The sequence below is a fragment of the Amphiura filiformis genome, chromosome 16 (assembly GCF_039555335.1).
Source record: "Amphiura filiformis chromosome 16, Afil_fr2py, whole genome shotgun sequence".
Lineage (NCBI taxonomy): Eukaryota > Metazoa > Echinodermata > Ophiuroidea > Amphilepidida > Amphiuridae > Amphiura > Amphiura filiformis.
In genome coordinates this window covers 8,096,785-8,123,869 of record NC_092643.1, presented here as the reverse complement: position 1 = coordinate 8,123,869, position 27,085 = coordinate 8,096,785, and the positions used below count along the sequence as shown (strand labels likewise).

Genomic DNA, 27,085 nt, shown 5'->3' with positions numbered 1-27,085 from the left:
TTCCATGATAAATACTTTTCAGTTGTCCTTTTCTCTATATTTTGCCCTGTCACGCTTCATTTTCAGGGCTACACTAAAATATCAGTTATCTTGTAGCACGGTATTTTGAAAATTGAACCCTTTCTGGGTAGCAAGACCTCAACATGGGCTCGCACGCGAATATGAGATTTTTACTGCAAATTGCCGCGATATTAATTGGCGTAGAGTCAAATGGGTTACCGATGGAGATTATTAGTGGCAGTATCAGCGATAAGCAAATGTGTGACGTTTGTAATTGCACAGGAATTGATGAATATCAATTTATCAACTGTTCATCTCGTCATCTACAGGTTCTGCCAAAAGACTTTCCTGCAAATACCGTAGAACTGTAAGTAGATGTACTTAAATATTATATTAGCATGTTATGGAGTGTTCATTTTAATGTGATTGGGACTCGTCCATATTCGGGGGTACGACGGGCCATCAAAAATTATCATAGAGGGGGTTGGTGAGGCCCAGCGTTGGTTTCTACAGTAAAATCGATGATGTTTACTTCGCTCTTGTAAAATTATGATTATTCCAAGAGCTACTGACTTTTTACTTGTTAGTTATAGGTTGAAATAGTCGTTCCCTTTTATATCCGTAAATATAATAATATTATCATACGAAGTCAAAAAATAATAGTGTACTGTAAATTTTTATTTTTTATTTTCATAGTTGATTGGAATTTTTTTATACTGACTTCTGTCATTGTATTTTTTTGTCATTGTATTCTTTTTTTCTTTTTTAATCTGTCTTAATAGGAACTTTGAACACAATCAAATCCAATCAGAGATTGAACTGCCATCGTCGGTACTGCATTTGTAAGTATATTTCGTTGTTATAAGTTACGTCTTGGCTGCTTTAAACCTTTATAACTAATCAGTAGCAAAACAAAACAAAACAGTGAGACACGCGTATCAAGTATGCACACCAACAACCCCATTCCCAACCATCACACCCAACCCACCTAATAAACACATCCCACGTGGTTCTTGTAGCAATTAATTGCAAAAGTCGTAGTTTCAAAAATCTGTTTGCGCACTTCGCATTATCTGTTTTGCATTATTTTATGCACTTGACATTTTGTGTTTCGTGTTTAACATTTTAGTATTTATAAACTTTATAAACATAATCATGTTGACAATTATTTTCTATAGATACGGGAAAGATAATCAGCTGACAGACATCTTTGGCATGTTCAATAAAACATCCAAAATACGCATTGTGTAAGTTAAAAGTTAGTAGCAAAATATAAGTAGATATAATAACAACCAAATACTTGTATAAGTGGAAATTTTCGCGAGGGTTTTATTTTCGCGAATTTCGCGATTAGAGCTCCAACCGCGAAAATAACACCTCGCGAATATATGCAATAATGTATTACAAGTATAGGGGAGGACTTTGCAAACGCGAAAATAACATTCGCGAAAATGTGTCTCTCACTACAAATCGCGAAAATAACTGTACGCGAAAATTACAACTTATACAGTACTTTGTCTGGCAGCTGATGACGACGTACCAAGAGATTGGAAGTTCCGAGTTCATAGGGCAAATGAAAAACGCGTGGTCACAAAAGGCACTGAGATATATTTCACTAGACGCCATGGTTGCTGTATTCTAACGTATACCGTAAAATATTGTTAATAAGCACATGTGCCTATTAACGAGTTGCTCGGACAAGAACCATTTTTAGGGTAGTTTGTTAAACTTTTTCAATTTCTTTTTTCAATTTACAAATATTTGTTTAATTTACAAAAAGTTTAACAAAATACCCCAAGAATTCGTTCTTGTCCAAGCGATTTTGACGGTAGTACATTTCAATTTAGACTAATTTCATTGTTCAACACAATACAAAACAATATCAATGAGGTACACGAACATGAGTTATAACTGTAACGTAAACAACTTTATTGCAAATCAGCAAATGTTTGAAAATGTTTTGTAACTATTCTTTAAATTCCAACCATTCTACCTTCATGATTAATATAACATTAAGGTCTGTCATTCTATTATGTAGGGATCTACTCGAAAACCGTATCACTTCTATTCCAAAAGGAACCTTTGCATCTTGTCACAGGATGACCGACTTGTAAGTATTCAATAGGTGACCCCGGCCATCCGGGTACTTATTTTACATGACGCTACATTAGCTTACACTTACGCTTTTCAACCCACAATAGATCGTGGAGCACAGCGACTAGTTGAAGACTTGTAGCAGAGCTGAGCGTGTTTGTTTACATTCTGTTTTGACCTTTTATGATTAGAGACATGTCATTCAACAACTCTTCCTATACCTTTGTACATGAGCCAACCGTTGTTAATCCGTGATGAACCAACACTTTTACTGTAGCGTATACGCGAACGCGCGCGAGACTACGCGTTACGCGAGAGCGCGTAAAATTCGTCATGCCTGGAACCTTTGTGCGTATGCCAGCTTACAAGTTCAGTATTTATCAGGAAGCGGCTAAACATTGCCGTTTTATTCTGAGTTTTATTGCTGATATCAAAAGAGAAATCATCGAAGTTTTTGTAAGGCTGAGTGGCAATGATTAACTGACATTCCTCGTAAAATAATCATGAATTATACGATTTTAGCTTCTTTTCGTTGTTGAAAGGGATTCAATCATCTTTCACTGTTGTTCATCACCGAATAAACAACTCGCGTCCGGCGCGTCTGCGTGGTTTACTTCGCTCGGGCAGCTAAAGCTGCCCTCGCTAAGTAAACCACTTAGACGACGCGGACGCATCGTTGTTAATCGGTGATGAACAACGGTGCAACATGATTGAATCCCTAAATGTATGTAAAAGAAAGAAGACTTTAAAAAGTTTTCTTTCTTTTTTTAATGTTGTAATTTTTTTTAAATTTTGCAGAAACCTCTCGAGGAATCCAATCAAATATTTCAATGCGGACTCCTTCATCGGATTGAAAAGTTTAAAGTATCTGTGAGTATAATATACAGCTGCGCGGGTCGAGGGAACAATTATGGGAAAAATTTCCGATGTATTATTTCAGTGTATTATTGATTGCCTGAAGAGGACATTCAATTCGATTATCCCTCTGGAGTGAGTATTCTTAACACAGCCTTATATACCTTCTGAAAGGGTGTCATCAGAGGAGGGAAATATCATGTTCCATTGTTCTTCCTAAGTGATACATGTACCAGTATGATGTGCAATAGTTTGTTTTTATTTAATTTTTTTTAATTTTTTGTCTCAAATTTGGTATAATATAGTAAAACGAAAGTTTGCATTATTTTACATTTATCACAGTAAAATGTCAACCATAAACGGGACCATCATAGAGGCTGATCTGTTCAGAGAGATCCGTCACTCTCTTCAAAAAATGTAAGTTTGCTGACCTTGAAAATTCTAGACAGTGCAAAATATTCCATATTTGCCTTTATTTTATACAACGAACAATGTTCGACCATTTTCGTTGAAATCAGAGCAGATCCTTGAATCCTTGAGATGGCAGAAATACTTTGGTATGGTTGTTAACAAAAATTTGAGCAGTTTGAAATTTGACCCATGAGTAACTGAGTTGACCTTTGGTTAACCCCTACGCGCTTTAGGTTACTTTTGGAAACAGTCATCTTGAATGTGTTTTTGGTTTGGGTTATGGGGATGCAAATTAAGGTAGTGGTGCTTGTTCCCCGTCCAATTAGGCGAATGAATCAATTTTAGGGTACGAGCTTCTCCACTGTGTTTATTATTGATTGTACATAGGTTGACCTCCATCTCTCCATAGTACAATTTGATATGTCAGATATATATGGGGCTAGCTGGATTTTTGTGCAAAGGTGAATTTCGGTGTGCTGATTTCAAAAAAGTATCCTTTTTTCTGGCACGTCTTCAATTTCCAATTTTAATTTCAAAATGGCTGCCATTTTTTTTTTCAATTTTGTTATGCGGCGGTTAACAGACAGGTTTGCCCACACCCCCAAATGTGTGCCAAACCAACTTACTTTCTTTTGAGATATTAAAACACATTTATGATGTTTACAGAATATATCCCAGCACTTAGGGGCGTTGCCCATAAATCGTAATGAAGGTGGAAAATAAATCACAAAATAGTTTTCTTGGTCCGGAAATGGCTAGTGAAGCCACACTTTATGAAAATACTGGCCATATACCACAGTTACATCATTCTCTGTCCCCATTTTACGAGTTTGTCAAGAGTCAATGACAATAAAAGTGGAATCAAATACATCAGATGACCTTGCTTAGTACAGCTTTCCAGAAAGTGACCTAGGCCTGCGGAAATTTGTTGCCAATTAATAAACACGTCTGTCATGCTGAAAGCATTTTGGGTCAGTATGAGTGAATGAGTTATTATTAATGAGTTATGGTTAGTGTTACCCCACCTTGTGTTTGTTTAGTTTTTAAGCTAAAGCGCTGCTAAGGCACCACGCACAATTTGGTCCTATAGAACTATCGGTGCCCGGTTAGGTGCCGATGACTCTTAACATCACTCCCTGGAGATGTAATGTATCAAGCATAATAATTAACATTTGCATAGTGTTATTGTTTTTCATTTAAATAACAAACGTTATTCAGGGTAGGAAAAAAGTGCCATCGGTACCTCTTCGGACACCGATAGCGCTATAAGACCAGAAAAGATCTAAAATAAGGGCGATTTGTTTAAGGCGTCTACTTAGTGTTGTAGCGTAATAAGTAAACATGCAAATACCCGAGTTGGAGTTGGGGTCAAAGGGTCGTAATATAGATTCCACATACACGACATAGTGAACCTTATTTCGACCTTCGAAATAGCGGACCGTAACGATCAAAGTATGTTCCACCAAGGATGGTTCAAATGTGTTAGCTCAGAAATTGACATCAATTGCTTATATTATATTAATGTTATTTTTCAGCGATATAAATGCTTGGCGTGCACTTAAGAAAATTGAAACGGGCGCATTTAACTTTTCACTCACAAAGCTGTAAGTAATAGTTTTTTGTTTTATTTATTTTTCAAAGTAAAATGCGAATACCTATTTCAACACATCCACCCAGCAAACACAAAACGTTTAGAAAACGTTTTCTCTAGGTTCTAGTTTGGTCTTTTACGTCTTCGTCTTCCAAAACGTTTTAAAAACGTTTTAAAAACGTTTTGACTTGGGTAAAATATTGTTCGTTTTACCATGACGTTCAGAAAACGTTTTTAAAACGTGACAAAATATTTCGATTTTTTACGTTATTTTGCCACGTTTGTAATACGTTATTTCCAGAACGTTTTCCGAACGTTTTGTACAACGTCAATTAAATGTCTTTCTAAAGCGTTTAATTATTATTTCATATTATCAAAATGTTTTAACACGTAGCCTTCTCTGGTTTAAGGCACTGTATGGTCGTAAATCCTGGGGGACAGGGGGGACACGTCCGCATACACTTTGGGATATCAAATGTCACCCCCACCCCGTTTTCGGCAAACACTTCCCTGGTGTAAGTATATTTACTCTAAAAATACAGGCAATAGGCCTATTCGATATTATACCTTGATTTTTGGATGAAATAGTTTAGAATTGAAATTTTCTCGCGCTCCGCGTACTTCATCGAATTCAAATTCACCTTCATATTCACATCCAATTCACCGTGATTGGGGGCTAAAATAGTATAACAAGTTTTGTGTGAATAATACGCGCATCTCCCCGTAAACTTGACCGGTAAAAAGCAATTTATCTATGTCATACCCCTGATATCTGGTACGTCAGCAATTAACAGAAAGGAAAAAGAGGAGCTATCATGTCAGAAGACTGAGGAAAAGGACGGAATCGAAGGATTGAAGAAAGTAAAAAAAAAGACAAGATACACATGACAAAAGCCGACTAAATATTAAATCAACAGGGATTAAATAATTCCTTGAATTCTTATGACAACCCCCCCACATATCAAAGAAAAAAAAAAGTGAAAGAAAAATTCCTTGTTGTTTATAGATAGCCCTAAACGCCTTGATTTGGTATAAAATAGTGTAAAATTGCATATTTTTGCGCGCTTCGTGGGAAATGAACCCAAATGTGTATCAACTTTCACTTCAAAATATGAAACTTAATGTTCGCTATGCTGTGCGCGCATAAATCCCAGCAATTGTGAAGTCAATGATGTCTGTATATTGTTGATGAATACAAGTTTAACTGTTTAATTCTTTATATATGTGCATCAATCAGGAAACATGTACCTAATTTGGCAAGTGTTTCACGCAGTCCTTTTTATTATATCTCATCATCACAGCACGGTTCAATTATATGCATTCGACAACATCACTTCTCGGACGTTGACCTCAATTTGTAGAGTTAAGCTTTTGCAACCAACATTTTAAAGTCAGCCTAAGCCTAGCATAAGCTGCTGGTTAGTGAGGAACTGTGTCTTAGAGATTGTGATGTATGACCCGGGTGTTTGACTTGCTTGACATCTTTAAGTGTGACCTATATAAAAGTTTTATGGTTTTGTGAATCGTCTGGCAACCCAAAATTCAAACCTGGAATGTGACAAATTATACGTTTCACACGATCGTTTATGCTGGCATGCTGTTCTAAGGAATATATACATCAAGTTGCTCATCAAAAGGAACTATTTGCATCTGTTTCGTTCAGTTCTACCAAACAAAGGTAAGATTGTATTTTATTATTACTATATTTCCATTAAACATGATAAAGCGTGTATGTTTTTAGTCCAGTGAGTCAATTTAATCAGTGAAGTACAATGAGTAACATATGCATTGTATGCATGGCATCCACAATATAATGACGGTTGATGTAATTTGAATTCGAGGAAAGTCTTTAAAAGCTGAGGACTTAAACTTAATAAGATGTTTTTAATAGGATATTGTTTTTCTAATTATTATTTACCATTCTTGACTTAAAAGTATGTTGTAAGGTTTGATGATATTCATGGTTTAATTCCGTATTGGTACTACTAAATAAAATACTTGTATGTTCGTGATGCATTCGTATAGCTGGCCTATTTGTCGTGATTGAGCGCTTTATAAAATTGCAATCTTGAAATTGAAAAAGATCGGCGATGTTGTCAGAATTGAAAGGCCGTGTCTACAATTAATTTGATTGAAATTCAAGGTGGTTTATTGACTTGAGTTTTGTCATGTTTGTCAAATTGTTATACCTATTTCATAAGTCTATCTGACATAATGTGTTAGATGAGTATTAGATTAGCATGACACTCATGACACTCGATCATCAGATCGTCGGACAACTTAGTACCTGATTTAATTACAAGTAGGCTATATTATTATTCTCATCTATATCATATTATATTTACACAGACAAATTCCTGAAAGTAGTAAGAGAAGTCATCAAGTATAAAAACAGAACACGTGAGAAGTAACATTAATAATTACAAGTGCAAAAAAGAGTGGCCGTTGTTACCCAATATGTAAGCAATATGTGATTAATAGGGAGTATTTAGCATGTTTAGCGCCCAAAAAATCACAATTTGAATAATTGCTTTAAAGTCAGGCAGAAGGGAGCTCTAAGGGTTTACTGGAAATCCATTGAAATGATTATCATGTTGCCGGTTATTGCACCCAGAGGTGTATTTTGTGCACCCAGAACTTCACCTGTACCACCTCAGTCTTGACCTATGTTCTGGGTTAGTCACAAACTCCAAGTCCATGGTTAAAGACAACAGATGGTATGACCTATAAATCATATATTACCCATGAAGTTCAAGTACGCTTATTTTTGCCCTAAACAATGGAATGTTGCAATATTTATGAAATGATTGCAAATGAATAATGATGTATATTGATTGCTTGGAAGTGGAACACATTTGTTTTAATTTTTAGTGTAATTATTATTAGGTTTGTGTTGCCTGAAAGCACTGAATTAAAATGGGACGTCTGAATTGCGCTTCTGTCTGAAAAAACTCAAAGAGATCGATGACCAGGACGATTCTTTAGCCCTAGGTATGCATGCATAAGAGTTCAAAATGATTAAAAACAACCAGTAGAATTTTTTAGCTGTAAATTAAGACCAAAATCAAGTTCATGTAGCCCCTGTAGTCATTAATTTATTCAAGTTACACATGCGAAACGCCCTGTTCCCATAGACTTTATGTGCTCCTCTTCCCATCCTTCCCTCACAACTTCGATCAACCACACATCTCCAGTAGTTGAAAAGCTATATTGTTCATATATACAGGGTTGTTACTAATGTTAGTGGTTTTTTAGCTTTCAAATGACACCAACACAAAATATGACATTTTATCAATTAAACAGATCACAATTTAAAATACATAACCCACCACCCTGTTTGGGTGGCGACTGGGAAAACGCATATCCATTAGTATTAGATTACCATCTCTTGTAATCTTAGTTGTTCTCCTTCGTATAAAGTTTTAAAAGCAAGACAATTTTGTAACTTATTTTGTACATGTAACATGTCATAAAATCATATAGGCCTTAAGGCCTGGTAACTGCTGGTTCAGAAGTTCAAGATATTGTCCTTCGTTCTGTTGAAACATTTTACGATGTGCTAAGAACATTGTCGAAAAATATCCATATTCCATATTTTGCAACATTGAAGTTTATCATTTGTTTAAAGAGTGATAGCTAGAGTTACGCAATCTGCTGTTTAGTTAGTTATCAATTAGAACTTTGTAGAGAAACATGACAAGATAGCTTTTTATTGTACCTGATTGAAATACAAAAAAAAACTATGTCAATATTTTGGTGCACTCTTAACTATAAGTTTTGCTTTTTGCAAAACATGCACATGAGGGCCGCATATGTGGTTTTATATTAAAATTCCACTCAGCCAAAATTATTCCTAAAATATATAGGAATATCGAATAGACACGAGAGGTTCTTTAAATATTTTAATATTTCTCAGGAACTGGCATTTTATACCAAACAATCATAACCTGTGCAAAATATTCCCTTGTCTCCACCCTATACTAGCTTTAAAAACAAAATTATGAATTAAGATGCCATTTTCGTGTGTTCAAAAGTACACAATATGAAATTGTGGTTGATTTACACAATTGAAGTACTAATAATCATGATCATTTTTAGGCCATAATTCAAAATATGTTTGACATTTTGCACTTGCGATGAAAATCACAATAACTTTATTCAGTTGTGGGTCAAAGTATCACAAGATACTGAACCATCAACAACGGCAACATCATAAACGATATTGACTTCCAAATTCCATGCGATAATGCATTAAAATATTTAGCTTTGATTCATATGTCTTTATTCCAGATACGACACCTTAGTCGTGTGGGAGGACATGATCTCAACGAAACCATCAGGAGGATGATGAGGAAGCTGGGAACGAACAATTTGTGGTCCTCCTGCAGTGTATAGGGAGAAAAGGCAAGCTGAGCATTAAAGATAGCCCTTTTTCTACAAAGTTATCGTCAGTAAGTTTCATAGGCCCAAGATACAATCTATGATTAACATAATATGTCAAATCACGTAGGCCTTTCCTTTTATTTCACAGTATGTTTCCAAACATTGGGTGAGAAAACAGATCCATAAGCTTCCATAGAGCTAAGATCGGCTAAGCCTAAACAGAATGCATATAATTTGTCATGCTGTCTGAACCAATCATAGTGGGTGTAATATACTCATGTTCTGTGATTATAAAATTAAAATATGGATATTTAAATCTGACCCCTAAATCGGACGTCTGTTTCCAACTTGTTTTTTGTTGTTGTAATTTTAGATTATATGTGTATACTTTATTCATAAACTTATCAAATAAAAAATATTTCCCTAAGACCACAGACCGCACGTATGGTAACACGTCGACATGTAGGCTTTTGGAAAATCCTAATATTGAGATACAGACCGTTTATTTTGATAAAGGAGTTTAATTTAATACTGAACTCATATCATTTCCACCTTTCTATAGAAGCTTGCATGAAGAATCATCCTCAAGCTAAGGAGGTTGAGATAGAGAAGGGACTTGGAGATTATCTGAAAAGAACACCAAATCTTCCAGGTGGAAAAAAGTATAAAGTAAGTTCAAATATCATTGCTGAAATGCCAAATTCATTTATTTAATTCATGTAGGCCTAAAACAATGTCTAGGGATTATAATATTAGCACCCATTCTAGACACCACCTTGTCCTCTATTTGTAAACACGTTTAAATGCTAAACATGTTTAGGAATTAAATATGTCTTGTGTTCAGATATTAAACATATGATGTTTTGAAATTTGACATTGGTGTTTAGGTTTTAAAAGTATTTACAAATAGAGGACAAAAAAAAGTGTTCAATCTCTAGACACTGTTTTTGCAGTGTATTACTATGTTTCTGTATCTGAATATCAAAAAGTGCATAAAATTGTTCGTTGAATGTAAAATGAAAAAATATCGCATATCGCACAGCTCATTTTCTTTTAAAAATAATGTTTAAAAAATAATAAAGCATAGCACAAAGCTATTTTACCAAATGTATCTGAGACATACTTTTTTGGACTTACATTTCACACACCTACGTGATGTTTCTTTCTCTATGGAGCATTTTTGTTTATTTTCACTTCTCTTAGGTTTTTAAGGGCACCATGCCCCCTCCCCACACACACCCCCACGCGCGCATTATGATTTCGTTATGGTTTATACAGACCTTGAAAGTTACTCAGAATTAATGATACTGATAATATAAATAAGTTGTCTGGATATCTAAGGGTGACCATAACCGGATAGAATTTTTTTTATTCATAGAATTTCTTATGCCTATTTATATATATTTTGTCAGGGCTGCTATTTTAGTGAGCTGATAGATTTAAGGGTTTCAGTTCAATTTAAAAATGATGTTTCCCAAAATGATGATCATGCTTATAAATAGATTGTTTTCCATTTTATTATCTATAGAAAGCTGGGAATGTGGATGCAGCGGTACCTGTAGGGGAATTGGAGGATGATGAGCGCGGCGAAAATGAACGTGGCCCCCAACAGGAAGAGGAAGAACAAGACTAGGGGACACATTGAAACTGAAGAGTGAAGACCACAGACACTGTACTGGTAAACATGCTAGTTTTACAACATTGTCGGACAAGGTGCTCACTGTCTATTGAAGTATATATATTCGATAAATATAAGGTTTAAGTTTAAAATAGCTGTGATTATATATCAGACTTTTATTTTAAAACATTTCTCATAAGCATGTTAAGATGTTTTTGTTTCTGTACTTATAGCTTTTAACTTTTCCTATCCGATATACGCTGGCGAAGTGACGTCCTAATCGGATTAACTACCATAGCAATAGATGAATACAATTTTTGAATAGATCGCTCTGCACTACAGCAGGTTGCACTCATCACCTGTCTTCAATCATATAATAGATTGAATACAATACCGCTCTTTTCAAACAGGCTAATCTTACAGGTGCAAGTGATTAGCATTTCTTTGACATATATGGTTCAATGCATCGGTACCGCATGGACGTTGTAGGCCTATACGGGGATACAGTCAAAATTGTATTCATCTATTGCTATGGTAGTTAATCCGATTAACTACGTCACTTCACCAGTGTATAATCACACTAGTATTCGCTGAGTGCGTTTCCACAATCGCTGATTATTAAGCCTTTTTGAAGTATGGCGGGCACAAAAGAGGGAGTACTTGAAAGCATACACAAGATTACCCAAATAAAAGTACACCATCTCCATTTGTGCCCGTCATACTTCAAAAAGCCTTATTGTTGCAGCGTCGAGGTCCGTTCAAACTACGCCGCAATGCAGTGCGATGCGGTACCGATATATCGATTACTTTTTGCCTCAACTCAACGCTACTCGTCGCATTTCCAAGTTAAAATGTATTGAACTTCATTGCAATATCGTAAGTATTCTGCAGTGTGGCACCGCACCGCACCGCACCGCAATTGCGGCAATATGTACGGGCCTTTGGTCAAAGTTGCATTAAAGGCCATGTATGGCTTGCAACTTGACGCTCGAGGGCATGCTATAATCTGAGCCCGAATTAAAAAGACTACTTTGCGTCTGACATCCTGCCAACCAGACCGAAAATGTCGTACCGGTACTCTGACTTTTAAATTCTGCCTCAGATTATAGCGACTTATCGATTATAGTAACTATACCGTGATTTTAATTTGCTATAAAACTTTTGACGAGAGCATACTTCCGCGATGTTCACAATGCGCCTCCGATCCGAAGCGTAGGCCTACTATGTGTTCTTTACACGCCGTACGTGTTGTTATTTCTGTCGCCATACTCGCAAGTTGCGCCTTGTCAACATCGCGCAAGTACGCTCTTGTCAACGGTTTACAGTTAATCGCTCTGCCCATCAGCAACGGAAGTGATGATATTATTTGTATGTTGCGTAAACAATGTAAATTAATGGTTTTTACGTTGTATTTGGGGACACTAGTAAAGAGGTAATAATTCAATTTGAGGAGTTTTCACACAGCACTTCAATTGAACTTTATTTTATCTTTGAGACTAGACTGTGCGTATTCAAATTATTTGACGTGTTTAATGACATTAAGGGATCTGGAATGAGCGTTTTGAGCGTTTCGACAGTATTTTTTTTTGGGACATGAGAGCACATCAGACATATCGAATTGCATTCTGAATACGAAGAATGTCTTTCTGATATCAAATAATTTTCTTTTTTAAATTAACGGTATAATACACATTTTATGACAAATTATTAAAATTTGATATTTTTCACATTTTTGATATTAACAGTCCTCGAAGTAAATGTTATAAATCTAATGACATATTCTTAAAGTGTATGTAGCTGGGAGGAAAAGCCGACGATCAATTGAATATTTTGACTTTCCATATTGAAGATATGGAATTTTTCCCCAAAAGACCTATTTTTTTGGGTGTTTGGGAGAAAAAATCCATACCTCCAATACGAAAGGTCAACATTTTCTAAATTGATCGTCGGCTTTTTATCCTAAATAAATACACTTTAAGTATAAAACATCAAATTTATCAAGTTAACTGCAAGTACTGTTAAATTCAAAAATATCAATTTTTAATCATTTCACATAAAATGTGTATTACATTGCGAATTAAAAAAAAAAATCAAAACTATTTGATATCAGAAGGACATTCTTCGTATTCAGAATGCAATTCGATATGTCTGATGTGCTCTCATGTCCCACAATAAATTTTGTCCAAACGTTCATACCCCATCCCTTAAAGGAACAACCAAAAAAGATCGAGGTTTGTGGGAGTGGGTTTCAAATCTCAATGACGTTTGTAAAAATATTTCTTTTAAGAAGATAATTTTCAACATTTGTGGATTTACGTTTCTGGCAGGGAGGAGATGATGGCCGAAAACGAAAGTAGTTTCGTTTAAAGGACTAATTTGCTCGTTAATGCTTTGGGTACCGGTAGTTCCTAGCACTCTGTACTCTGATACCTGTATGATGATTTTCCACTGCGCTCGCTGCTCGCTCCGCTCGCTTTTCGAGAGGCGTCGCGGTTTGAGAACGGGGCTAGTTCCATAAGGGAAATGCAGACTTATCACCTTTATAGGCCTACATTTAATCAATTTAGGTAATGAGCCGTGAAAAGGCTCATGAACTGTACATTTGCCAATATTATGCCAAAAATAAATGCATACATGTTCATGGTACTTTTATTTTACAGAATTCTGCCTTAAAACTTGGTCAATCAAAATACGTGTTGTTAATTCCGTCGCCATATATTCGTTGCGAGTTGCGACTTAGAATTAGAGAGTGTCTAGACATTATAACTCATTACGAACACAGTAGGCCTATGGCAAAATTCTACAAAATTAAAGTAAACCATGAACAATAATTATGACTTAATTTTAGCAAAGTGTTGGCAAAAGTTACGAGCACTTTCAAGTCTAGTCATCATTAACTCTCTAAGAAATAATTGTCCTCTCAGGAGAACCTGCCCTCTTAGATCTTGAACCTCTAAAAGGTTCTTTAGTTTGGGGGCCATTTTCGATAGTCTTGGAACCATATTTGGTTCTTTAGAAAACCTCTAAGGGTTCTCCTGAGAGGACAACATTAGAATCTTTTAGAACCTTTATTTCTTAGAGTGTTAACTGCGCTTTGTACGTGAGAGTAATCAATTAAGTTTGTCGAATTTAACTGAAGACCGAATGTGATTGGTTACTGACCTGCGCAGAACGGCATTTTTGGTCTGGTTGACAGGACATTATACGCAAACTAGTCTTTTGAATATTATTCTGTCTTCAATTATAAATAGTAACTTATATTTGAGAGTTTTCATGTATATAAATCATGTTTTAAAACTTTTTATCCTATAAATGTACAATAATCGGGTTTCATAAGTATTCCATCCATGCATATGTATTAAACAATAATTATTATAAATCGAGTGATAGAGTGTATAAACAGTCATCAATGGTCATGACAATAGTTGACTCGATACATGGTAACACAAGTTCCACATGTTCCATGGGGTGATTTTGCATAGCATGTTTGTATAAAATTAATTTATGTTTCAGCAGTATTTTCAACGAAAATGAATGAAGAATAATATTCATACACAGGAATAAAGTTTAATGAATCACACATCAAATCAACATTAATTGTCTTGTGTGATTTATTATGTGTCGTGTAAGTCGTAAGTATCACTAATTTGCCAAACTAACTTGTTTCATGAATTTTGTATTGGCCTAATTTGATAATATTTGATATTTGTTTTGGACTTTTAACTAATAAAACATAGCACGTTTTCTAAACGTCACTAAAACGTCAAGAAAACGTTCTAAAAACGTAGTAGAAACGTAACATACGTTTTCTGGTGGTGAGTAATGCATCCTCCAATACGTTTTTTACGTTGCTATAACGTTTTCAGGACGTTTTGGACGTTTCTGCAACGTTCTTAGTACGTTAGTTGCGTGCTAGAACGTCCAATACGTTTTCTCTAGGTCCTGGATACGTCTTGGGTAACGGAAAGATAGGCCTTAAAAACGTCTTTTACGTTGTGAAAACGTTTTTAGAACGTCTTTTAATAACGTTTTTAAAACGTCAAAAACCCTCCACAAAATTACGTTTTAAAAACGTTTTATCAAAACGTCTAGAAAACGTCAACGGTACGTTCTCACAACGTTCAGAAAACGTTTTTTGGTTAGCTGGGCAGAGGTCCAGGAAAATTAATGAAGTTTGACAAGAGCTGGAATACATTTAGATAATATACATGCAGTGATTCTTGTCATTGGTAGTACGTTTTATATTAGTCTGTTATTTGCCTTGTTTGCGTTATGATTCAATCATCTTTATTCAATTAATTCAAAGGAATAAAGAAAAGCCTTTACTGACCACCAGGCATAGCGTGAACGAAATACATATTACACACACACCAATATTAAAACACCTAAAAATATATAAATTCCAGTACGACTCAGAAACCCGCAGCATTTTTTTACATTTTAATTTTACTATCTATGTTCTACCTGCTGAATGCCCTGTTCAAATTCGCAGTAGTTTTTACGATATTTGTGAGTAGATAAAGACATGCCATTCAAACGAATTTGAATCAATGATTCGCTTCAATCATTCTTAAAAGGGGCTTATTATTGTAGAAATATTGACCAAAAGAATATTCTTGTTTTAACATATTGTAGTATGTTAATACTTTTACAACTTCAGCTTCGTAACAAGATTATTGATGCACATTTTAGTTTAAAGGTCTAAAACTAAAAAATGTGTCCGACCGACCTTAAAATCTGAAAATATTTGAATTTGAATATTTTGGTATAGGCCTAGCGCCTAAATTTGCAAAATGTTTTGCCTGTTTGAAATTCTGATATATGAAATAAATGACAAACCTGATAAATCATTTTTTACCATTATTGTATTTTGTGATGAACTTGTGTTTGTTAGCATTGTATGTGGCAAAGTATATTTTTAAAAATTACCGACTGAACGACCCTGACGTTGGATCTTTAATTAAGGGCAATACAATTATCTTTTTAAGGCCTAATTGATCCTGTGGCTGGTATGGTTCAATGCAAAGATTACGATATGGTGGGGCAAATTACAGTATTGACGACACATCGACATGTAATTGTTCAGGGTCGGAAATTATCGTGTTGCAAGGATTGTGTTTGTGCGTGGGGGTGGGTATATACAGGGACATGAGAAAACATTCATGATTTAAGTGTTCTGCTTCTAATTTCCAGCGTAATTCCAACTGGATCTATGACTTATTTTCCTGGAGGAATCTTTGCACCATCAAAAGGAGAAGTTCAATTTGACCAACAACGGGCAAGTGCACATTACATGATCTTTTGGCCTATTTTTAGATGTTTCTCTTAATTTTTGTTTTGGCTATAGCCCCCCCTCTACAGAAATAATTAATTATATTAATACTTGCTGAAGTAGCATTCGATGGGAATTTTGTCACACAATTATATGGGGTTCTATTTCTATATGATCCTTTTAAGTGCCTAAAATGGCCTAAAATAAGGCTATAGCGCACGTTTAAGCCTTCGCTAATCTTTATCCCCATAGACATGATAGATTTTACATCTAACATTTGCACAAAATGCTGACAAGTAGGCCTACATAATATGCAGCAGACTGTTTTTGTGATCTTTTTATGAATAAAAATGTCCATCATGTCCATCATGGTGTAATATATAGAAATTTACAGAAAGTTGGGTTTCTGATTGATGGTTCATAGGGATACCCCGTTGGACACACACTGAAGAAAAGTACCTTGCCCAAATAAAACAATATTTGCACTTTAAGTGACCCTACAGACTTTATATTCGACGTAAAATATTCGATGCACCATATCTACGTTATTTAATCTAGTTCCATTTTCTTTCTAACGAATGTTTAATGACGTAAAATCGACAATGTATTTCCACCAGATATTTTACGTTACATATAATGGGACTAGATTAAATAACGTAGTTATGTTAATAAGTGTAAGGGTGAATTTTTATTTCTTTAACTTCAGTTCTAAACTTTAATTTCTATTTTGTTATAATTTGTAGTTTTGTGTTTCTTACCAAGACGTTTGTGTTTCTTATAAGACTATAAAAAAAACAAGTTGTTTCCTGTAGTTGACATGAAACCCAAAATGCTAAAATGCGCTTTTTAGGTCATGCTATATCCTGAGATATGCCTCAAGTCACACAAATTGTTGGCCAAGTCATTATGCAATTGAATATATGAATACAAAAGCCACCCAAGTCCATACGTTGGCCAAATTGAGTTAACCATGGGAAAGTGTTGCTATACATAGGCCTGTCATATGGATGAAAGAACAACTCAAATTCATCCTCTGTGTCTATTGAGCATGTGAAAAATAACATGTATGAAAGAAGCAACCCAAGTCCATGATTTGAGTCTTGTAACACATTGATTGAAATCCAGTATGTATAAAAGTCCACTTGTGACATCTGCATTGCTGGAGAGTGACTTTTGAAGAAAAAGAATGGGTTTAATCAAGGAAAGTGTGTGGTTTATATTATATGGCAGAATGCTAATCAACAGTATACATAACTGTGTGCTTTATTTTGTATTATCTTACTAGTGGTAATCTCATTCCAACATTATTGTCTTTGTATATGATTCAAAAAACCACCCAAGTTCAAAATTTAAAATGAACCCCACGAAGTCCCTGAAATGCTAATCGTCATACCTAATACAGTTTAACCCACCCATTTGCACGTACAACTTACCATATTGACCAGGTAAATCTGAAGGAATTAAAATGATAAACAGGTTTTTTTCTCAAAATCACTTCCCGTGGACTTGGGTGGGTTTTGGATTCATGTATTCAATTGTTTGATACAAAATAATAAGTTGTTGCATCACTGCGCTGAGCGTTTTATTGATTTTTGATATATGATTTGTTTAATTTGTTCAAATGTTTTTCCTTATTGTTTTTATATGAAAGTAAACAGTTTCTAATGAAAACCCAAATGCGGTACAATTTCTCCAAAAAACAAACGACGCGACCTAGGAGAAACAAAACAGATTTTGTAAGCCTAAATGTATGTTATGTTCAAGTGATTTAACACATCTTCTCTTATTGATCACCCTTTCTTATTTAAACAATACGTTAGGTATCTGGGTACATCAGTTGCTGGTATATCGGCAAAAGCTTTCACCGGAGTAAGACAAGTTGTCGAACTGTAAGTAAACATAGGGCACAAACATCATTCAAAACTTCTAAACAAACCTTTTTAAAATATTTTTGAATTACTTCAATTTCAAAGAAGTGTAGCGAAGGCTCTTAGTGATTTTAACGGGTTATGATATGTGACCATAGACTGCAATGTGACGTGTGTTGTGTGTCATAGTGATCAACGAATATGGTTCTTTTAGGGCAAAGTAGAACCAATATCTGAATATGGTGAATATGTATGCTAAGTAAAATGACAGAATCTGCAATGTACATTGTACAGATAGCTGTGTTTCACACAATATAAATCGTATTTGTTATATTTATCATATCCTTTAGGGGTCTGGCAGGCCACTCTTTGAAACATTTACCAGGGGACTTGTTTGCAAATACCAGCATTATTAAAGCAGCGTAAGCTTGAGATTTATTTGCTTATAATTTATATCTATAAAAGTTTATCATCAAAGTAAAAATATTGAGATGGGGCAATTACTACGGCGAACAAGCCGAAAGGAAATCACCCTGAACAGTTTTTCCAAAAATGAATTGCCATATTGAGAGTATAGATTGTCAAAGGCTTTGTCATATATTTTCGGTGCTTTTTGTGAAAGATGAACGCACAATTGACGGATACCAAAATATGAAAAACGGCGTCGGATTTCATTTTTATTTGTTTGTTTTTTTTGTTCGCAGGTACTTGGAAAACAATAAACTTGAAGATTTGCCAGTTGGATTCCTACGATCATCACCTCAACTAGAGTTTCTTAGCTTGTACAACAACCGCCTAAAATACATTTCAGCAGATATATTGATGGGTTTGAATGGATTAAAGCACCTGTAAGATATGTTTCAAATAAATGTTTGTTTATTGTGCAAAACAATGTTTAACAGGGGATGCCTCCTGGTCGAGCTACATGCAGACCCACGGGAGCATCTTCAACTTGATTTCTGAACAAATATGCAAGCTCGCAAATACCTCTCCTGAAGGCACATAGTCTATAATCTCAGCTCACACCATGCAACACTTATCAACATTGCCACGAAAATACTTTGCTTCTCTTGATCATGTACGGTTATTAATATCAATGATTGGTGGAGGAATTTGATTCAAAAATTTTAAAATGGTAAGTCTAGACCCTTAAAGGGGCATTTCGTGATCCACAGCCTCATCCCCCACTTTTCTCAAAAAAGTTGAGATTTTTATATCACTGGAAACCTCTGGCTACATAATGTTTATGTACAAAATATTTCTTGCAGATTAATTCGTTTTGCAAAGATATCGTGAAATTTGAATTTCGTTCTGGTGCACCAGAACGAAATTACAACGCATTGTCTATGGAGCAGTGTAATACACATAATCATGCATAACTCGCAAACGCAAAATCGGAATCAACTGAAATTTTGGGAATAGACTTTTTTCGTGGATATGTACTGAAAAATGTCATAAAAAGAGGATGCTAGGATCACGAAACACTCCTTTAAGAAAGTGGTATCTAGGAATATTCTATTTTCTATTAAAAAAAAGCACTGATTAAGACAATACTTTTATATTTACTTTTATTTTTTGAAAGGTACCTGTTTCAGAACCTGATAACGGAAATTCCTCCATTGACATTCTACAGAACAAGTTTGAAACAACTGTAAGTAAACAGGTGATCTTGTCACATTCTTACTAGTTTTGGGAAATACCATCCATAGACGGATGACACAGTAAAAAAGGGAGTTGAAAAGAAAAGTAAAATGAGAAGAGTGGAGGGAGGAGAGGAGAGGAAAGGAGAGGAGAAATATTGCTTAGTTTAACAAATAAAACACGGAAATGTAGTCAAATAATTAAAGAAATGGAGTAATGAAATGAAGATGCTAATTAAAGAATGCGGGATCGGGAATCAAACCCACGATCTGTGGATGTAAAAGCAAAAGCACTATCCATTAAGCAAAAAGCCATACATCTTTGACTTTGAATTGGCTATAACGTTATAATATGTGCCAATTTCAATGATGTAGTTTGTATCTCATTGGACGCAATTATGGCCCCAAAATCTGAAGTATATAATTTTGTACTCAACGAGCCACAATATCAAGAATGTATAATCCGTATCCGGTTTTTTCTCTGCCGACGATATTTACTTTATATCCTTTCAGGTGTATTTTCAGCAACAATATCTCTACTATACGAAACCATTCACTTGACACATCAAAAAACACCCTAGAAACGATGTAAGTTCAAATTCATACTAAATAAATATTTCAGTTTTCTTTCTCGCAACGAATAATTGTAAATTCAAAACCCACACACCCCGTAACTGACAGTATGACCGATAAAAGTATCAACGTCTTCAGCCTTGTTGTTATTATGCTGTATTAATGTTATTGTCATATATGTTGTTCTTTTTACTATAGTTATATGTACTATAATGACATAACTAGAATTGAAGATAATGCATTTGACCGGTTAGCAAATAACACCAAAATGTAAGTTTATTATCATTCTTTAGGGAGCACGTGTGGCCGAGTGGATAAGGCGCCCGACTCATAATACATAGGTTGTGAGTTCGAGCCCCGCTCGTGCCAACGTGTTGTGTCCTTGGGCAAGGTACTTTATCCTCATTGCCTACTTGGGGGGATGTAGTTGGGTTGGATTGGATGTTTGTATAGTTGTTTGTTTCAATGTTGCAATATTGGCGCTGATTAAGCTGCTGCCTGCAAATTGCATTGTGTCTGTTTAGGTGTGTTTAATGTACAATTCTAGCAATTTGACCTGCGGGTCACGATTAGAGTTTGAAATAAAACCTTCCTTCCTTCTTGTGTAGCCGTTATACTGATGTTGAATCAGCAGCGTAACCTGCCTTTTAAAATAAGGGGGGAAAGTCAGAGGTTAGTCCCTATTCGTCAACTTTGTCGTCCTGTTTTTAATCATTTTAATAACACTTTACTCTTTGCTATCCCCATTTGCATCCCTGAAAATATCTGTAGGCAGTTGACCGCTGCGCTTGGAGGTAAATAAGGATTATTGGTTGGGCAATTTAATTTATTTATTTATTTAGAAATAATTTAAGGGTAGTAATTAATGACATCCAGGCGTTTGGATTTTCGGAAATATCTGTTTATGCGAATAGTTTGGCTCTGTTGTTTGAGTTTATTTTATTTTTTTAAATACAAAATTTGTGACAAATTACTTAAAAATTATATTTTTGATATTTAACAGTTTTTATTTAACACTTTTTAGGTGTTTTGGGGGAAAATATATACAAAAAGTTATAATTTTCATATGATGGACGGCCTTTCCCAGCTACATACACTTTAAGTACAAAATCATTAGATTTATAAAGTTTACTTCGAGGACTGTTAAATATCAAATATATCAAAAATTTCAATTTGCCATTCAATTTGTATTATATCACGAATTTAAAAAAAGAAAGAAAATTATTTGAAATCATAAGGACATTCTTCGTATTTAAAATGCAATTTGGTGTGTATTTTGCAGCAATCCTCTTCTTCATGATAGGTTATTTAAAAATGGTTAATATAGAATTATAGAATAAGGTTAACAAGGCTGACAATGATTGTATTATTACAGATATGTGTCAACCAGTCGCCTATCTAAATGGCCGCACTGTTCTGATGATGTCAACGTGTAAGTATATCACCCTACTTACACATTTCTGAACGTTGCTATATGAAAATAAGTATTATATAAAATTAAATATTATAGTAATTAAATTTGCTTAACGTAAAGAAAGACGAAAGTTATCCATTCGCGAGGGAAAAAACCTGTTCGACAGTAGGGTCAGTCGGGTTTTTTTTTAATTGTTATTATTATTATAATGTTCTTATTGGTTTTTGTTTTTAGTAAATGATTCTAAAATTCTCCTAATAAATAATTAATGTTTTTTGCAATTTTTCCCTTGCTTCGCAAGCGTTTTCTTTTTTAGAAAAAAATGACCACTCTTTGCCCAAAACCTTTGATTTTACATGAATACAATCCATTTTAGGTCAAAAACGACAAAATATAAATTTTTAACAAAATACAGATTCTCACAAACTAAAAATCGGGCCCATGTTTTTGTTTTGTTTTGTTGTTTTTCTTTTCGTCATAGCGCCCTTTTTCAAATATGAAAAGCTTGTTTAATTAGATAATTGTTTATATCAGCCTTTGAGTTCTACAATAAATCCGCCTATCACAGTATGTCTTCAAAGATACCTACACTATTTGAAAAATATCGCGCGTACATTTTTCTAATCGGCATTACACTTTCACTAAGGTTAAATATGTCAAATTTGCTCTAATTTTACCAAGTCAATCTGATAAAAATAATAACAATAATATTGAATGGCTTATTTTCGTGTGATACAAGAATTGCACTCGATAGTTATAATTATTTTTATTATTTTTATTATTATTATTATTATTATTATTATTATTATTATTATTATTATTATTATTATTATTATTATTGTTATTATTATTATTATTGTTATTATTGTTATTATTATTATTATTATTGATCTTGGTAGGTTTGCTGTAGATGATTACATAAATATCTCTCTTCCTGCCTATAATAAACTGGACGTGGGCATGATGCAGTCTGGCTTTCAGTGTAAAGAGTACAAGTGTGTTCCTTGCAAGCCGGGTACATACGGTGACCACAAGACCTACGGTTGTATCAACTGTCCTGCCGGTAAAATTATTATTTATTAACCACATTTCACTAATTCCAAAAGGCTCGGGTGTGGCGTGTGGTGGGGTGTGTATGGGGGTGTGGGGTCAAGAATTCACAAAATGCCAGTCGATCAGTTTTATTTTTCGACTGTAACGAGGTCTTTTATTATCGGTCATCTCCCCGCCTTACCAGATGAGCCACAGGGAGAGCGGATTAGATTTGCTTTTGACCTGGGAGAATTAAGCCCGGGACCTCTCGTACCAAACATACTGCAGTTACTGTCCGTTTTCCTATACACAATACACAGTGCTCTTTCCCATTGACGCGTGACCTCTACAAATAGCCCTACATTAAAAGTATGGGGATATGACTAGTTAACGTCGCTGTGTGAAAAATAACCGGCCAATATTAAAAGTACTCTTCTAAATTTTTAGAGAATATAGTTTTGTAACATGCCCTAAATTTTTAGCTAATTTAGGTGGAAATATTCGTACTTTGGTGTTTTAGTTAATGTTATAGGTAATAGTACATTGCCTAGTTAACGTCGCTGTGTGAAAAATAACCGGCCAATATTAAAAGTACTCTTCTAAAATTCTAGACAATATAGTTTTGTAACATGCCCTAAATTTTTAGCTAATTTAGGTGTTTGGAGAGGGTCGCACTTTTGTGTTTTAGGAAGGATATGTAAACGACAGATAACACCAACAATATGAAGAAATTATTTCCAAACCGTGTTAAGTCAACAATCATTATGTTGCTCATTTTCAAGAATGCTGGTTTACAAAAAGCAGCCCATTGTCTCATTTCGTGAACAAAGGTACACATACCATTGTTTCCTTTCGTTTCCTTTATAATCGGTTACCCAACTGAAGCTATAATACCAGCTTTATTGCAATATCGCACATGAAAACAGACACTTGTGCACAACCAGAGAAGATCCGATTTAATCAGTTGAGCTGTTTCAATGAGTGTTATCTTGGTTTAATAGCTTTTAATGGGGTTTAAGTCCTGCAAAGGTCGAGATGAATTCTACTGTAGACATGACTGCATCATGAGCCACCGTTAGATGCAGATATAATCCGCATAATGCTGGTTCTTTCATTACTTGTTGTACCGAATTTTAAATTGAAATATGTGGTTAAAGAATCCAGTTATTGCCAAAAGTATGGTGTTTTAGTTTTACCGCAACAATACAAACAAATGTAACATGGTTATGAATATGTTGCGCACAATATATCAAGATGGCAAGATTTCAATTTTCATTTTCACGTATGAAAACGTTGAGTGAATCCCCACCTTAAAAACCAGGACTTTGTTGAACCTTTCTTCGTGGACATATTTTGCCCCCCCCCCCTGGGTTTCTTCATCGGGACAATGGCCCCCTTGTTAGCCGTCCAAAACGTGTGAGAACCACTCCCTCTTTTCACCCCACAAATGTATTTTTGAATTATCTCTAACACAGAATAAAATTAGAATTATATATTTTAGTTTAATCTATGTTCTTCTCTGTAGGTGGATATTTTCAAGAGCGCAGTGGTCAGGTGTCCGAAGACCGGGGAGGTATTGGATGTAAATTGTGCGTAAATGGTACTTTTGTTTCTCCTGATGAAGCTCCTGGAAGACGAGCAGCAGATTGTGAAGTATGTCCAACGGGTACCAAGAAGAATAGGTTTGCTGGATTCCGTGCTTGTCCTTGTTTAGATGGATACTACAGAAAAGATAGATTTGGTCCATGTATGCTTTGCCCGGAACATGGCATTAACTGTACAGATGAATATCAGAAGCTTCAGCCAGGGTTTTGGTGGACTTGGAATTGGAACTCATCAAATTCTCGAGATCCTGAGATTCCTCAAAACCTGAGTACAGAATACAAAGCATTTATATCGAATCTACTGATACATGATAGATCTTATGAAACTTACGATCAAGCAAGTACCCGATTTGAAAATGCACTACCAAAGCCATATCCGTGCCTACGAGGTAATGACTCTTGTCCAGCTTCTAATGGAATTGATGAATCGTGTGGAGAAGGTTATGAAGGATGGCTTTGTTCCAGATGTAGCGACGACTTCTACTCATGGTTTGAATATTGCATCAAATGCCCACCAATCTGGCATTTGATTTTAGAGGCGTTTGGTGTTATTATTCTGGTGGGCATATTCATTGGGGTCACCGTTTGGGATATCAGAAGGCGAGGCAACACTAGTCGTTCCTTAGTAGACGTTCTGGTTGCTCGACTCAAAATTGTTCTGGGTTATTATCAGATAGCTGGTGCTATATTTACATCTCTTCATAACATTCATTGGCCACACGGAATCTCAAATCTTGCTACGTTGTTCAGAGCATTGGAACTGAACATATTCAAGATTGTAGCTAAACCCCGATGCTTCATAAAAACCCTTGAGTGGAACATCTACAATGAATTTGTTCTTGGATTGATCGTCTGCTGTCTTGCCATTGCTTTGCCATCTGTTGTTTACTCGTGCGTATGGCTATACCTCAAGGTAAAGTTTTCCAAATATGGCAATGACCATGTTAACGGGAGGACCAACTTGAAACGCTTACGCCCAAAGTGTTACTTGTTTGTAATCCTAATCCTGTTCATCTCTTACCCTAGTCTGTGTGATGTGATCTTATCATTATTACCAGTGGCGTGTCAAACATTTTGTGTCGATGAAAACAACCTTTACTGCACGCATCGAGTAAGATCAGATTACTCAATCGACTGTGATACCCAGAAACATAAGAACTACATCAAGTCAGCTTATTTTGCTTTACTTTACATTGTTGGGTTCCCTTTGACGGCGTTCCTTGTAATTCTGAAGAATTCTCCTCGTAAGTTGACAGCAAGCAAAGAATATCAAGAACGAGAGACTGATAATGATTCCAATTGTACAGAATTATCTTTAATTGAAGAAGATGAGGAAGAAAATAGCAATAACAGGAGAGAAAACCATCTGGAAGAGACAGGCAACACCGCTGTGGAAAATGAGGAGACTGAAAGCGTGGCATCAGAGGGGAGTGCAACTGTTCTCGAAGATTGTGACATTACACAGATGAACAATCACACCTTGAAATATCCATTGTATATTCGATTCCTCTGTGAGAACTACAAGCCAGAATACTGGTATTGGGAAATAGTTGAACTATCCCGTAAAGTGCTTCAGACATCTCTTGTAGTTCTCTTCGGCTCAGGGGACCCCCTTACCTTAGGAGCGACTATAGCTCTATCAGTGGTGTTCATCACAAGTCATTCTTATTTCAAACCGATGAAAGATTCCTTTGAGCATTGGTTGCAGATGACTTCACTTGTAGCTATCTTTCTCAACTTGCTTTGTGCTGAGGTTCTGCTGGTTCCACTAACAGACCCATCAGGATACCGACAATCAGCAATGGCTGTGTTCATTATTTCACTCAACGTGTCTGTTGTACTCCTAGCCATTGGTGAGTAAAATGCACTTTCGAACTTTCAAACCACACTTCAATAAATGAATCGAGTTAAATAAATAGAGATGTACTTTATGACCTGACCAACAACCCCATCCTCGAAAAATTGTTCATGTGTTATCATCAGAAACCTGCGACTATTATAGTACGCATACATTAAGCAGTACTGCATATTATGGCGTGTTATGGCGTGTTCAGGGGATATAGAATTTGTATCCAATTTGATGTTTTTCTGTTTACCAACAAATTACAACACCGTCAAAATAGTTAATGGCGATTTGAGAACACACCACCAGAAGCACATTAAAACCTTGGAACTGTTTCATTAATTTTAATATCTTCAGAACAGGATATAAAAAGAGCAGGCTAAGATGAGGTGATAATCGCCTCTTATTAAAGTCACTCTTTTTAACAAATTAGCATTTGTTTCCGATAGACGTTGGAATAAAGATCGTTATGGATTATCAGATCTGCGTATATGTCCATATTATTAATAATAACAATCATTAATTTCAGCATTATTTTTTATCTTACTTTATGATTTATCACTTCATCTTGCAGGAAATTCAATCCTTATATTGTGGCGAGCAGTTAAGGAACATGGACGTAGTGGAATGTGCTCTCATCGAAATTGTTTGACCATCATAACTGAGATATTATCCAGTGTATCTGGTGTTAGTCGGAATACTCACAGTCCTGCTGCAGTTTAAGACACGTCAATGTCGCAGTTATTAACTATTCAAAGTCTAACCAATTATTCCAACCTGAATATTGAACCCAAATATATTCTACCAAAAAGAGTTACATTAATGGACTTGAATCTATATAAATTGTCTGATCCTGATATTTTTCAGTTATTGTACATCATTTGTTA

The 27,085-nt window shown here is 35.2% G+C and overlaps 1 protein-coding gene and 1 long non-coding RNA gene across 2 annotated transcripts; both read left to right on the top strand.

The window, feature by feature from the left end:
* On the top strand, positions 1-26,948 carry LOC140172405 (uncharacterized). The gene is made up of 18 exons (XM_072195554.1): positions 1-367; positions 783-842; positions 1,179-1,247; positions 2,039-2,110; positions 2,893-2,964; positions 3,292-3,366; positions 4,896-4,964; positions 16,146-16,256; positions 18,045-18,113; positions 18,443-18,514; positions 18,797-18,940; positions 19,675-19,743; positions 20,246-20,320; positions 20,504-20,575; positions 21,681-21,737; positions 22,619-22,782; positions 24,277-26,208; positions 26,773-26,948. Exons 1-18 carry the CDS (start codon positions 144-146, stop codon positions 26,919-26,921), a joined length of 3,555 nt encoding a protein of 1,184 aa, XP_072051655.1. The 5' UTR covers positions 1-143; the 3' UTR covers positions 26,922-26,948.
* On the top strand, positions 9,272-12,346 carry LOC140135483 (uncharacterized). Its single transcript, XR_011856523.1, has 3 exons — positions 9,272-9,402; positions 9,897-10,003; positions 10,863-12,346. It is a non-coding gene; the product is annotated as an uncharacterized lncRNA (long non-coding RNA).
* Positions 26,949-27,085: the final 137 nt, after the last annotated feature.